The sequence below is a fragment of the Oncorhynchus mykiss genome, chromosome 12, assembly GCF_013265735.2.
Source record: "Oncorhynchus mykiss isolate Arlee chromosome 12, USDA_OmykA_1.1, whole genome shotgun sequence".
In the NCBI taxonomy this organism is placed as follows: domain Eukaryota; kingdom Metazoa; phylum Chordata; class Actinopteri; order Salmoniformes; family Salmonidae; genus Oncorhynchus; species Oncorhynchus mykiss.
Window position 1 is genome coordinate 18,286,106 of NC_048576.1, and position 15,381 is coordinate 18,301,486.

The following is a 15,381-nucleotide window of genomic DNA, read 5'->3' on the forward strand; positions in this document are numbered from 1 at the left end:
ATGAACCATTGGCGAGGCAGGCGTCTCACATGCTGACTACACCCGGCACGCGTGTTCCATCCCGCGCATGTTGATTTTGTCCATCTACACCAGTCGCGATCAGGACAAGCAGGTTGAAATATCAAAACAAACTCGGAATTAAGAGCGTTTTCAAGTGCAATGTAACAAACGATGTTTTTTGGAATGTTCCTACGAAGGTTCTGACGATGAATGTAACATCAAAATGTTTTTAATGTTGCCCTGGGGACATATACCAATGGTATGACAAAACGTTTATTTTTTTCTGCTCTAATTACGTTGGTAACCAGTCTATAATAGCAATAAGGCACCTCGGGGGTTTGTGATATGTGGCCAATATACCATGGCTAAGGTCTGTATCAAGGCACTCCGCGTTGCGCATAAGAACAGCCGTTAGCCATAGTATATTGGCCCTATACCACACCCCCTCGGGCCTTATTGCTTAAATATAAACTGGGTGGTTCGAGCCCTGAATGCTGATTGGCTGACAGCCGTGGTACCACGGTATGACAAAATATTAATTTTTACTGCTCTAATTACATTGGTAACCAGTTTATAATAGCAATAAGGCATATCGGGGTTTGTGGTATATGGCCAATATACCACAGCAAAGGGCTGTATCCAGGCACTCCGCGTTGCGCAAAAGAACAGTATATTGGCCATATACCACACCTCCTCATGCCTTATTCCTTTCATTTAAACTAGAGTTTGCTGTAGCTCTTAAATGATTTCTGGCTATTCAAAGTCATCTTTTTTAATTCGTGTTTGTATTATATGTTTGCCATTAGGTATGCTAACTGTTTTCTCCTGCTATTTTGAATTAAATGTTTGATTATGTTAATTCTGCATTTCTTCAGTTTGTAAACTGTGAGAAATAATAAATAATGTCAGTTGCTCGTTTTTTCGTTGGCTATAGAAAATATCAATGTGACCTAAAAATAGGATATGATGACAATGGTTTTCGTAATTGCTCAACAAATCATTGTAGCCTAAAGGCAGGCAGGAATTGAGCTTCAAGTAGGCCTACAGATATTATGCAATTAAAAAATTAAAATAGGCTAATTAACCATGAAGTGGCAAATTAAGTGACGTTGCCATAGACCTAATATGTTGACCTTTAGATTATTCGTTAGGCTACAGTGAAATGCCTAAACTTTTAGATAATATAGCCTATAGGCCTAATAGATACGAAAATTGAAGCAGCTCAGATATAGTGATCTAACCAGTTAATAATAATACTAGGTAGGTCTATCGATTGTACATAAATTAATGTTATGTTAATATTTTTGCCTAAATTGAACTATTATATATATCGGTTATCTCGGTTTTCTTTTCTTTAATGTATCCTTGATTCACTTGTTTATAATAACATTGCGAACTATATATTAAACTATGAAGTTTTCGGTGGTCAGAGAGACAGATAAACGTCTTGATCCTATGTTTAGCGGATATTTGATATCTAAAGTGACGCGGGTTTGCAGACGGTGATCTAACCACGCAGTTAACTGTTCTTACTAGTGGTCTGAGGCAGGCGTTAGATTACGAGCGATTTCAAGTGCAACGTTAATAAAGTATTTTTGGGGAAAGGCTCGGAAATGTCAATATGCTCTTAGGTCCTTTTATGATGTTCTAACGATTCATTTAACATTAGGATGATTTTGGGAACAGGTCCCAAATGCTCTAGTTGCCGCCCTAATAATGAAAAGAAACGTATTCAAAAATGGAAGGCAGTTGGGAGGAGGTGAGATCAGATGGAACCATTTTAGCCAATGAGAGGGCAGATATGCGTGTGAACAACAGGCACAACGGTTTCCACTAGTTACAACAAACGCAGTCAAAATTGTCTTCAAAATTAATGAAAACAAAAATTGGTTTTAATTTAAGGTTAGTATTAGGCATACGGTTAGTAGTGTGCTTAAGGTCGGGGATAGGTTTAAAATCACATTTTAAGAAGATCAATAGTATATGACTTTGTGGCTGTGGGAACTAGTGACGACCAGGGGAAACTCCGATTGATTTATTTCACCTTTATACTTATTGGGAGCGGATTTGCTCACGTCTGAAGTGGCATTTGATTAATACTTATAGTCTGACAGAATGGATAACAATAATGAAATCAATGTGTTATAGCTTGTTTTTTGTGTCATCTAAATAGCTAGGTTCCGGGTATAATCCTCATGTCATCATTTTACCCAACAAACACCTACAATGTTATTTCTATGGAGAGATTAATGAGGACGTGGAGTATTAAGATCACCCACTAGGGGATGCTATAACCATACAGTTATGTTGTGAAATGCAACCCAGCTCCTCGAGCCTTATTCTAGTCATTGCAGACAGGACCGGACCTACTGTACACCAGTGATGAACAGACCATCACAATCCAATAAACTTTGCGGCAGAGATCGCTGCATAGTCTAAAGCTGGCTACATCTAAAGACCAGCCTTTTATCTTTGTAAAATGACTTAGAAGTAAGTAGGCCTTTAAGGCCTGATTAGTAGGCCTGATTATTTTGACATCATGATCTGTGTTTGCATTTAGGAGCTTGTGATTAGAATTAACAACATTTTTTAAACCCAAGGTTGTATTTAACTAGGCAAGTCAGTTAGGAACAAATTTGTATTTACAACGACACCTACCCCGGGCAAACCCTAACGACCCTGGGCCAATTGTGCGCCACCCTGTGGAACTCCCAATCACGGCTGAGCACTGAGTTGCTGTGCCCTAGACTGCTGTGCCACTCGGGAGCCCCAAGAGCTTTGCGCACCTGGATTGTACAGTATTTGCCCTTATTATTGAAAAAATTATTCAAGCTCTAACAAGTTGGTTATTGATCATTGCTAAACAGCCATTTTCATGTCTTGCCATAGATTTTCAAGCTGATTGAAGTAAAAACACTCAGGAACATTCAATGTTGTCTTAGTAAGCAACTCCAGTGTAGATTTGGCCTTGTATTTTAGGTTATTTTCTTGCTGGAAGGTGAATTTGTCTCCCAGTGTCTGTTGGAAAGTAGACTGAACCAGGTTTTCTCCAGGATTTTTCCTGTTCTTAGATATATTCCGTTTCTTTTTATAAAAAAAAAAACCCTCCCTAGTCCGTGCCAATGACAAGCATACCCATGACATGATGCAGCCACCACGATACTTGAAAATATCAAGAGTGGTACTCAGTGATGTATTGGATTAGCCCCAAACATACCGCTTTGCATTCAGAAATAAAGTACATTTCTGTGCCACATTTTTTGCAGTTTTACTTTAGTGCCTTATTGCAAACAGGATGCCTGTTTGGAATGTCTTTATTCTGTACTGGCTTCCTTCTTTACCCTCTATTATTTTGGTTAGTATTGTGGAGTAACTACAATGTTGTTGATCCATCCTCAGTTTTCTCCTATTATAGCCATTCAACTCTGGAACTGTTTTAAAGTCACCATTGGCCATTGGTTTCCTTGCTCTCCGGCAACTGAGTTAGAAAGGACACCTGTATCTTTGTAGTGACTGGGTTCATTGATATACCATGCTCAAAAGAATATTCAATGTCTGCTTTATTTTTTAAAATGTTTTACCAATCTACCAATAGGTGCCCTTCTTTGTGAGGCATTGGAAAACCTCGCTGGTCTTTGTGTTGGAATTTGTTTTTGAAATTCACTGCTTGTTCGAAGAACCATACAGATAATTGTATGTGCGGGGTACAGAGATGAGGTAGTCATATAAAAAAATATGTTAAACTATTATTGTGCACAGTGGATCCATGCAACCTATTATGTGACTTGTTAAGCAAATGTTTACTCCTGAACTTATTTAGGCTTGCCATAACAAAAGGGTTTAAACACTTATTGACTCAAGACATTTCAGCTTTTCATTTTTTATTAATTTGTAAAACTCTCGAAAAACATAATTCCACGTTGACATTATAGGGTATTGTGTGTAGGCTGGGGTGTCTAGGGGTGTGAATCCTTTCTGTAGTCCCTCCCAGATACCATGTATGATGTTTCATGCAAGTAAGACAGAGATTTTCTTTTTTTTAAAGAACATTGTTGTATTTCACAATGGAATTTTTGGAATAAATAAAGCATATAGAATTCAACAAAAACATAGGGAAAAGTTTTTTAAAAAGTCAACCTGATGAATGATATTGCCATGATGAGACAACAGCATTTCACTTGACACAGGTAGAAAGTATTGCATTGTTCAATGATTGTGGACCAGAGAACGCCTCTCATCTTCATATCATTTACATACATACCCTCGTTCAAGATCAAAAGCACATTATGGGTGTCATCAGTTACCACCTGGTATCATAGTAATAATAATGTGCAAATTAATTCAAAGTTATAATACGGTATTGCATCACTAAAAAGTGCTCTATAAAAGGTGCCAGCATTCTTCAAAAAGAGGAGGGGAGTAAAATCCTGTTTTCCCAAAAGCCTTTGCTCCTGGCTCTGATCGTCGCCTGGGCCAGCACTTCCAGGCAATATTTTCACTCAGAGAATGAAATGAGAAGAAAAACTAACCATTTCACATGAATCAGTCCAGTGGCAGCACACACTAGCAGTTTTCTACCATCTCATATATATTTTTTCCCAGTGATGTCAGACATTCCAGTGTGCCTGTTTTTTTAGGGGTGTTTGTGCGTAGCCGGGAAATTGTCCCTGTTGGTTATTGTGCATTTGGCAAGTTTAGAAAGTAGTCTGGATCTACTAGACATTGGTGGAGTAACAGTGATAAGACAAAGAAACAAGCCATAGGTCTGTTCCCAACTAACTCCCTCCTCCAACAAGCATTAGACCAATCAGCATCCATGGTCTGAACAGAAATAGTACCTATGTAACAGACAACAATATGCCTCCATACAGGAATGAAAAATAACAACATTCTTATCTGGTGAATTAGAAAAAATTCATTATTGGTAAGGCAAACAGCACTTCTCAATGATCCGGTCTTTATCGATTAGCGAATACACACATATGAAGCTAAAAACATGATTATAAATACACAACACAATGTAGTACTTTGGTGGAAACTGGGAAGAGAGAGAAACGCATTATTGCTCTACTTGGGGGAGAGGAACGGATCGGATTACATTGTCTGTATTGCAGTGCTGACTTGAAATGGTTTGTTGTTGCTGTTTAGAGATTTGCCAGTTTATCTGCCACAGTCTGTTTGGAAAGAAAAGGCGCTGGGGCACTTGAGCACATCCAAAAGCGCTGGGAAAAACATCCTATACCTTCTCTGAACAAGGCACTGAACAAAAAAAACAGAAATGACTAGACCCCCTTTCCCCTCAAAAGCATATCTGTTCTTCCGATCGAGCTTATTACATGGAACACCAGGGGTTGCCCGGGCAGTGTAGCAGGGGTTCAGACGTTCATTTGGCACTGTCTCAGAAAGCTAGTCTCTCCATCTCAGCGGCCTCTCCTCCTCCGTAGGGGTGACTCTTTTATTCAGTCATTCATCAGCAGTCCTGCTCCAGAAGAGGAGGGGGCGTGCGGGAGAGAGGATGGGGATGTCAGGGACAGGAAGCCGGATAGGACGCTAGCAAGCACCTGTCACAACTGAAGAGCCTCCTGCGCTCCATCAGGAAGCCACTAAATGACTGAGCACTCTCTTTCTCCCCCCTCCCCTCTTTGCGCTTTCGTTTTCTCTGCATCTCTGCTCACGGCCATTCAGCCCTCTCAACAGGACCGGAGTGGCTTTGGAAAACTCCACAGGAAATGGAAAAGGTGGACAACAACTTAGAATTCTGCCGCCCCGTCCTTCCTGTGTCCACCGTCACACTAAAACACAGGAACTGCATCTGTTCTTTAGCCTGTTTTATGAAAGAGTGTATTTATTAGTCACCATATAGTGATGAAGGTGTACGTGTGAGTGCCATATTCTATACAGTCTTTTGTGTCAGGCAGCAGGATAGGCGCCCTCAGTGTTTCATTGTCAATGGACATTTCAGCTTATACCAGGTAGGAGAAGATAACCTCTCTCTCTCTGGTCTGGATAGTGAGAGGAATGGGGCAGTGAGACTTTGTGGGGGCGGGGCATCAGCAGCTGGGTGAGGTTGTGATTGGACTTTGCAGGTAGGCCAGGCTGCTGGGCTGGCCATGTGCTACCACGGAGACGGGAAAGCTAAAGATGAAGGGCGACGTAGGGCTGGAGGAAGACTTGGGGCCCAGGCTGGCTGCCGAGGGGCTGGCAGCCTCCACTGCGCATGATGTGGCCAGCACCTGGGACTCGAACTGCAGCAGCTGACCCATGAAGCTGAAATTGGGGGAGATGATACTGCGGCGCTGCTTGACGAACTCAAAGGCTTCGTCTAGCCGAACACGCTTCTTCTTCATCAGGTATGCGAGGCAGATGGTGGCAGAGCGAGAGATGCCCGCCTGGCAGTGCACCAGCACACGTCTGTTGGAGTCTTTCACCGAGTCTGAAGAGAGAGACACAGAGAGATAGGGGGTCCAGAATTGACTCAGGGTATACTGTAGATATGCACAGGATAGGTAATACATAGTGCTCAGGATCATCTGTAAGCTTTCTTGATAGACACGTATAACTTCACTGATTTGGCACACGACAGGCTCTTACACGACAGGCTCTTACACGACAGGCTCTTACACGACAGGCTCTTACACGACAGGCTCTTACACGACATGCTCTTACACGACAGGTTCTTACACGACAGGCTCTTACACGACATGCTCTTACACGACAGGTTCTTACACGACAGGCTCTTACACGACAGGCTCTTACACGACAGGCTCTTACACGACAGGCTCTTACACGACAGGCTCTTACACGACAGGCTCTTACACGACAGGCTCTTACACGACATGCTCTTACACGACAGGTTCTTACACGACAGGCTCTTACACGACATGCTCTTACACGACAGGTTCTTACACGACAGGCTCTTACACGACAGGCTCTTACACGACAGGCTCTTACACGACAGGTTCTTACACGACAGGCTCTTACACGACAGGTTCTTACACGACAGGCTCTTACACGACAGGCTCTTACACGACATGCTCTTACACGACAGGTTCTTACACGACAGGCTCTTACACGACATGCTCTTACACGACAGGTTCTTACACGACAGGCTCTTACACGACAGGCTCTTACACGACAGGCTCTTACACGACAGGTTCTTACACGACAGGCTCTTACACGACAGGCTCTTACACGACAGGCTCTTACACGAGAGGTTCTTACACGACAGGTTCTTACACGACAGGTTCTTACACGAGAGGTTCTTACACGACAGGTTCTTACACAACAGGCTCTTACAACTCAGTGTCTCATAAGCAATATATTAGTCTGTAGCCCTATAAAACACAAACAGCAAAGCTATGTGCCCCAAAGCAAAGACATGCAAATGTTGATCCTGCACCCAACACACCTACAGCCCTTTCCATACAGAAGCATTTTTCACCATGAGAAATAGCAACCACAGGGGAGTTGCCCTTATCAAAGGGAGGCCATTATGAGTAGTGTCCACACAACAAAATGTGTGTCCTAATACCCAAATACTCTATGTGAGTAGAAATAAATACTAATTAAAACACAGAAATGTAACATCCCATTCTATAGTGCAGTCGTATTCTCTGGTGTGAACATACACAGCTATTAAGGTAACTCCAACTAACGCAGCACCGCACCCAAGAACAGTGGATGAGTCATACTCTGGTCCCTAAGCAGCTAACTATGATGCATTCAAGCCCATAGACGCTTACAAACACGCACACACACCCATCCAAACATATTGGGGTCTCCACACACCAGTGCAGCAGGCTTCCATGTGGAATATGACACTAGGCCCAGCCTATCCTCCCGCATGGTAATCTCTAGCCATGGAAATCCCTAAACATGATAATCACTAACCATGGAAATCTCTAACCATGATCATCTCTAACCATGGAAATCCCTAACCATGGAAATCCCTAACCATGATAATCACTAACCATGGAAATCCCTAACCATGAAAATCTCTAACCATGATAATCTCTAATCATGATAATCTCTAACCATGGAAATCCCTAACCATGATAATCTCTAACCATGATAATCCCTAACCATGGAAATCCCTAACCATGATCATCTCTAACCATGATGATCCCTAACCATGGAAATCCCTAACCATGAAAATCTCTAACCATGATAATCTCCAATCATGATAATCTCTAACCATGGAAATCCCTAACCATGATAATCTCTAACCATGATAATCCCTAACCATGGAAATCCCTAACCATGATCATCTCTAACTATGGAAATCCCTAACTATGGAAATCCCTAACCATGATAATCACTAACCATGGAAATCCCTAACCATGATAATCTCTAACCATGGAAATCCCTAACCATGGAAATCCCTAACCATGAAAATATCTAACCATGATAATCTCTAACCATGATAATCTCTAACCATGGAACTCCCTAACCATGGAAATCCCTAACCATGGATATCCCTAACCATGATAATCTCTAACCATGATAATCTCTAACCATGCAAATCCCTAACCGTGGAAATCCCTAACCATGAAAATCTCTAACCATGATAATCTCTAACCATGATAATCTTTAACCATGGAAATCCCTAACCATGATAATCTCTAACCATGATCATCTCTAACCATGATAATCTCTAACCATGGTAATCCCTAACCATGGAAATCCCTAACCATGGAAATCTCTAACCATGGAAATCCCAAACCATGATAATCTCTAACCATGATAATCTCTAACCATGGAAATCTCTAACCATCGTAGTCCCACAATGACTATAATTTAGCTCTCCTCTCCCTCCATCATCCATATCAACTGAGCACACTGAGCATGTGTAAACCTCACACTGAGATTCTGCATGAGCACACTATTTATTGTCTATTTAATACCAATTATTTATTCTAAAATCTTCTCCTTTCACTTAGGCTAGTAATTGGTTGGGAATGAAAATGTTATCTTAAATACATTTTGTCACCGTGGTTAGAAAAATACTGCCACCCATTACTCATACACTCAGAGTAATTATCAAAAGAACCATATGTTTGTTCTTGAAGAGCAATCAATTGAAGTGACACTCTCTTCCCTACAAAAAGAAGACCTTTAATCACATGATCAAATTAACATTCTACTAAGCTATGCTGCAGCTACAAGGACCATCATAAACCATGTCATTCTCCTCCTGCTCATCATGATGATGATGTATTAGTCTAAGTCCCAAATGGCACCCTATTCCCTTTATAGTGCACTACAGGGTGTAATTTGGGACAGATTCCATGTATTCTTCTAAGAAAATTGTATTTACCGATAAACTCAATGGCTTCTATGAACCAGGAGCTGATGTCCTCTTTGTGGTTGTCCTCCACAGGAATGCACTTGTACTGGTAGACCCCCTCGAAGTGGTTGGGACAGTTAGAGGACACGTTGAGTAAGGCAGAGATGCCCATGCCGTCCAGCATGTCCTTTTTGGAGGCATGGAAGGCACTGCCAAGGTACAGGAAGGGAAGAATCTCCACTGGACCAGCCTGGAACATATAGAAAACAAAGTTGGCATTAATACAGAGTCAAAAGAGAATACAGGCAAATGTAGTCCGAATGTCTCTTTCAAACATCACAAAGTAACACAATTAAGAAGACTGGAGAAAGGGCCTAATTACAATCTGCAATCAATAAAAAAAAGGTTCTGATAATTACAATTTATGGTATGCACTTTCTTTTAATTATGGTCTGAAATTGGATCATAAAATATAGGCCAATGACAACTCAAGAAATTAATATACTCTATCTTCAGCCAGTTTGTTGATTTGTGCCCTGTTATGGCATTGCTGCTATGGGCCCGCTTCAAACAGCAGAAAAGTATCGATAACGCCTGCTTAAAACAGATAGTGAAGGAAGGCCAGGCAATGTTGGTCACACATGCCACCCCCTGCACCAGTGAGAGAGATAAAAAGGAGTCACAACTGGTGCTCTTATCGAGACGAAAAAACAACAGTAGGCCTAAACCTAGATGACTGGAATTTACGAGTCCCCTGGTATTTCACTCAATGCCACACATTCAGTCAAACTCGGTCACAACTCGGTCACCGATATAAACACGTCCCCTTCTTTACCTGGTCATGGTGGGACGTCTGTGGAGTTCTACAGGAAGAACACGCGTCCAAACTGGACTGGTTAGAGAACGAAGATAACGTTTTGGTCTTCAAACAGAACTCGGGATACTCCGTGAAAAATCTGTCGTAGCCCCCTGTGAAAAAGGATTAACTTTAGACATTAGGATATTTTAATCACAGGCCACACTCAAGTCAAAACAGCCTAATAGCTCACCATGTGCGTATATCATTTACACATTAGCCTACCTAGCGTAATACACATAGGTCATTTTTCCTCTATAAAAACGAAATAAAATATATTTGAATATTTATATAAAACATTATAGAACAGCAATTATAATTTGATTTCCATTTAATAAAAAGAGGCTTATAATTTGGACATGCTTAGTGGTTTTCACCTAAATTAAATGTGACAATTGAAAAACCTAGTCGAATTTATGAGAAAAAAAAATGCATTTCCTCATTTACTTATAATAATTGATTGAGAAATAGGGTATAGGGTAGTCTTGTGATTATCTGGCAACACTTAATGTTTAAATGTTCAATGCCTGTATGTAATGTTGATCTCGTAATAATCAATTGGCAACAAAAGCCATTCTAAAATTACTTTTTTATATTAATACATTTGCTGAAGTGAAATCTTGAAGATGATCCAATTGTTGGGGCTCACACAAGACACTCGCTGCAGCACATCCTCGTGCACCCAGACGTGGCTCTTTCTGCATTACCTCATTCTTAGCGCCTAGTGCCTGTTTGTGGGTTGAATTGTGCAGCAATACAAAACCGCACTAGATGTACCATTTTAAGCTGGTTAAGAAATACTTGTAATAATTCTGATAATAAAATAATAACATTGTAATAATACATTTGTCAGATATAATGAAAAATATGTGCTAATAAATTATTATTCATGCTTTTGTGTTATTTATGCTTGTAAACAAAACTAATTGGGCATGTTTTTATTCTGATAACCTGTTAAGTGCATTGGGATCATTTACCTTTTAGTAGAAATATTTCAGTTCCAAATGTGTCTCTGTACACTGCATTGAGCACCAGAGTGATTGTGCTATCGTCTTTAACAGTGTCTATGTCGGGCGTCCTCTCGTCGTAGAGGATCACAGCGGAGTACAGTCCTGATTTCAGCCGGGCTTTGACCTCTTCATCACTCGACAGAATCTGGTCTAAACTCACCGAGCCCTTCGCTCGCCTTCTCACAATGGTGTTACAGCGAATATTCACTGCGCTCCGAATGTGTCCAGCGCTAAACGCCAAAAATGATCGGCAGTCCAGCACCAGGCATTTCGCACTGTCGTCCTTCAACAACCTTTTCAAAACGTTGCAATCCATTTCGCAAAGTTCATCCATAATAACCATATTTTCCTCCATAATGAAGGCAATTATCTTTTTCCTGTTGAAGAACACGAAGAGTGCAGGATGTGTGTTAATGCTGAGCAGCTCCTGCGCAATGTTGTGCTCTTATTCTCCCGAGAGCATTACTATCACGAGCAGTCCGCCTCTTTCCGTTTTATGAATGGGGCCTCTGCCGCCAGCCCCAATAAAAAGGGTGGTGGCGTCACGCTGGAGGTGACGTCAACCGCTAGTAAAATTCTCTCCTCTCTTTTCATTCATAAAAAGCCAACGATCAATGCCAACAGAATATGAGGTTGCCACTGCCGAAGCTCGAAAATGTTGACTCTCTTGTTAATGACAAAGTCAAAGGCAATACTATATTTATTTTAACAAGGCAAATTTTCTGTAACGATATTAGTAGGCTATCATTCCTACTACTATTTTATATTCCTCCATAGGAAGATCAATTTGTCAAATGTTATGAATGTGTCATATGCTTATGTCATTCTTGATTGTAGATTCTAAGTAATATTCCTTTGAATGTGAATATGCTATGATCCCCCTCCCCTACTCCCTTTCTCTCATCTGGGTGCCAGAGGGTCAGGATACCTCTCTTGTTTGCTCACAAAGCCTTTACAGGATCCTACAGGATCAGGCCAACGATATGCCCTCCGTACTGTCCTCATCCCATCAAACATCACAAACAAGCTATTTAATACTAGCAATTGATGGAATTATGTAAACCTGGACAAATGTAGGCTACTGTTACTGTCCTCTGATAATGTTTTAGAAATATAGGTAGGTCCTTTATTAGAATTTCTTAGAAAACTTGCATTATAGGCTTTCATCACTTATATGGATAAATTAACGCATTTATTGTAGCCCATAGTAGAATAATAAATATATTGCAAGGAATTTCTGATACTTGTTTTTATCAACAGGAGTGTTGAAAGCAGGATATATACTATATATTTCCCCAGTTTCAGGCAATCACATTTTGTTGTTCCACTTCAGGTTTAACTGTCTTCTAGAACATTCACACATCATCATTAGGCTAAGGTAATGTCAAGCTCCAAAGAATGTTTTGAAATAATACAATGTTTCACAGTTTATTTTTACCTACAGTGGTACACCATTGTCCATAACCTAAAACCCATTCTATATGAAGACCCTGCAAAATGTAGGCTAATAGTACTAGTTCTTCGTAGACTGCCCACAAAATTGCAGCAAGCAAGTTTAGAGGATGTGCCTCAGTAATGGAGAGTTGTGCCAGAACCCCAGAGTGTTTTCAATTGGATTTGTTTTAGTATCCTATATAATAATAGCTTGCAGCATTGTTGCCCTCCCTATCAGTGAAAATCTCATTATAATCCGCCATGATTTTTTTTTACTGACACCATTATTAATGATGTTTCAGTTTATTGTTATGGTGGAAAATGTAATCCCTCTTTTTTCTAAAAGTTATATTTCTGTCAAACATCACCACATTTTGTTACTTCACAGTCTTATTCTAAATTTGATTGAATTGTTTTTGTTATTATATACAATATACACACAATACCCCATCATCACAAAGCAAAAACTGATATTTAGAAAATGCTGCTAATTTGTTAAAAATGAAAAAATGAAATATCACATTTATTTAAGTATTCAGACCCTTTACCCAGTACTTTGTTTAAGCGCCTTTGGTAGTGATTACAGCCTCAAGTCTTCTTGGGTTTGACGCTACAAGCTTGACACACCTGTATTTGGGGAGTTTCTCCCATTCTTCTCTGCCGATTCTCTGAAGCTCTGTCAGGTTGCATGGGGAGCATCGCTGCACAGCAATTTTCAGGTCTCTCCAGAGATGTTCGATCAGGTTCATCTCCAGCTCTGGCTGGGCCATTCAAGGACATTCAGATACTTGTCCCGAAGCCACTCTTGCTTTGTCTTCGCTGTGTGCTTAGGGTCGTTGTTCTGTTGGCAGGTAAACCTTTGCCCCAGTCTGAGGTCCTCTGGAGCAGGTTTTCATCAAAGATCTCTCTGTACTTTGCTCAGTTCATCTGTCCCTCGATCCTGACTAGTCCACCAGTCCCTGCTGCTGAAAAACATCCCCACAGCATGATGCTGTTACGGTGCGTGAATGAGGACCCAAAAGCGAATTAACTTAAACAGAGCTTCTTTAATTACCAAACATAGGTAGGCTCAGACGGACCGGCAGATTCCGACAGGACAAGACATGGTTACAGCAAACATGACGACAGTCTGGTTCAGGCATGAAACACAACAAACAAGAATCCGACAAGGACAGGAACAAAAACAGAGAGAGATATAGGGACCTAATCAGAGGGAAAAGGGGAACAGGTGGGAGAAGGGGTGACGAGGTAGTCAAGAGGAGACAAGGAACAGCTGGGGGAAAGCGGGGGAGAAAAGGTAACCTAACAACGACCAGCAGAGGGAGACAGGGTGAAGGGAAAGGACAGAGACAAGACACAACATGACAGTACATGACAGATGCTGCATAGAGATGGTGCCAGGTTTCCTCCAGACGTGACACTTGGCATTCAGGCCAAAGTGTTCAATCTTGGTTTCATCAGACCAGAGAATCTTGTTTCTCATGGTCTGAGAGCCCTTTAGGTGCCTTTTTGCAAACTCCAAGCAGGCTGTCATGTGCCTTTTACTGAGGAGTGGCATCCGCCTGGCCCCTCTACCATAAAGGCCTCATTGGTGGAGTGCTGCAGAGATGGTTGTCCTTCTGGAAGGTTCTCCACAGAGGAACTCTGGAGCTCTGTCATAGTGACCATTGGGTTCTTGGTCACCTCCTGACCAAGGCCCTTCTTCCATGATTGCTCAGTTTGGATGTGCGGCCAGCTCTAGGTAGAGTCTTGGTTGTTCCAAATTTCTTCCATTTAAGAATGATGGAGGCCACTGTGTTCTTGGGGACCTTCAATGCTGCAGACATTTTTTGGTGCCCTTCCCTAGATCTGTGCCTCGACACAATCCTGTCTCTGAGCTCTACAGACAATTTCTTCGACCTCATGGCTTGGTTTTTGCTCTGACATGCACTGTCAACTGTGGGACCCTATATAGATATCAGGTATCAAGGTAAGACCCAGATGCAGACCGTGTCAAAGTAACAACTCTAGGGGGTCAATTGATGATTTGTATTGGTTTATACATTTTCCATAAGGGATGTCTAACATTTCAAAGTGGAAATTACACATTTCAGAAGCCTTTTAAAACCTCAAATACACTACAAGTTCTCCTGCAACAGATGGTCAAATTAAGATCCTACATCTGTATTGGAGATCTGTCCTGCAAGTTCACTCTACTGTCTCTGAGTGATTTTGATCACGCTTTAGTAGCCAAGGCATTCACAGAGGAAGTTGGTTTAGAAGAAGGAATCATTTTAGATTTCCTGAGATATAAATGAAGTAAAGGATGAAGTCACCATATTGAATATCTACAGAGTAATATCCTAATTGTTTGTTGTGGTGTCAATAAAGTCTAATTAACGTTCAATGTCTCTGGAGAATTTCAGTTCATAATGCCCCAATCTCACAAAACAGTGCCATCAATACTGAATCTTCAAATCTGTCTACTGCCACAATTACACTTCCAATTCAGAGAACATGTTATGTCATTCATTTTACAGCGGTTAATGGTCCTCTCTATATATAGTATCCTAGCCCACTGTAAAGTGTAATTGTCCCTTATAGACTGAGCTGCAGATCTATGAATGAACCACAGGGCACCTCTCTCTAACTCTCTCTCTCTCTCTCTCTCTCTTGCTCTCTCATTCTCGATCTCTCTCAATTCAATTTAAGGGGCTTTATTGGTACGGGAAACATATGTTTACATTGCCAAAGCAAGTGAAATAGATAATGGACAAAAGTGAAATAAACAATTAAAAAAATGAACAGTAAACAAT

At 41.0% G+C, this 15,381-nt stretch overlaps 1 protein-coding gene across 1 annotated transcript; it reads right to left on the reverse strand.

The window, feature by feature from the left end:
* Positions 1-3,864: 3,864 nt before the first annotated feature.
* LOC110537118 (dual specificity protein phosphatase 4) lies at positions 3,865-11,633 on the reverse strand. The gene is made up of 4 exons (XM_021622903.2): positions 11,120-11,633; positions 10,122-10,255; positions 9,317-9,536; positions 3,865-6,433 (listed from the first exon to the last, which is right to left on the reverse strand). Exons 1-4 carry the CDS (start codon positions 11,505-11,507, stop codon positions 6,051-6,053), a joined length of 1,125 nt encoding a protein of 374 aa, XP_021478578.2. The 5' UTR covers positions 11,508-11,633; the 3' UTR covers positions 3,865-6,050.
* Between the last annotated feature and the right edge of the window lie 3,748 nt (positions 11,634-15,381).

Coding starts and splice junctions, on each gene's coding strand:
- LOC110537118 (XM_021622903.2), bottom strand. CDS start 11,507: ATGGAGGAAAATATGGTTATTATGGATGAACTTTGCGAAATGGATTGC. Junction 9,537..10,121: donor AGACGTCCCACCATGACCAG/GTAAAGAAGGGG, acceptor TATATGTTCCAG/GCTGGTCCAGTGGAGATTCT. Junction 6,434..9,316: donor AGAAGCCATTGAGTTTATCG/GTAAATACAATT, acceptor CTCTCTCTTCAG/ACTCGGTGAAAGACTCCAAC.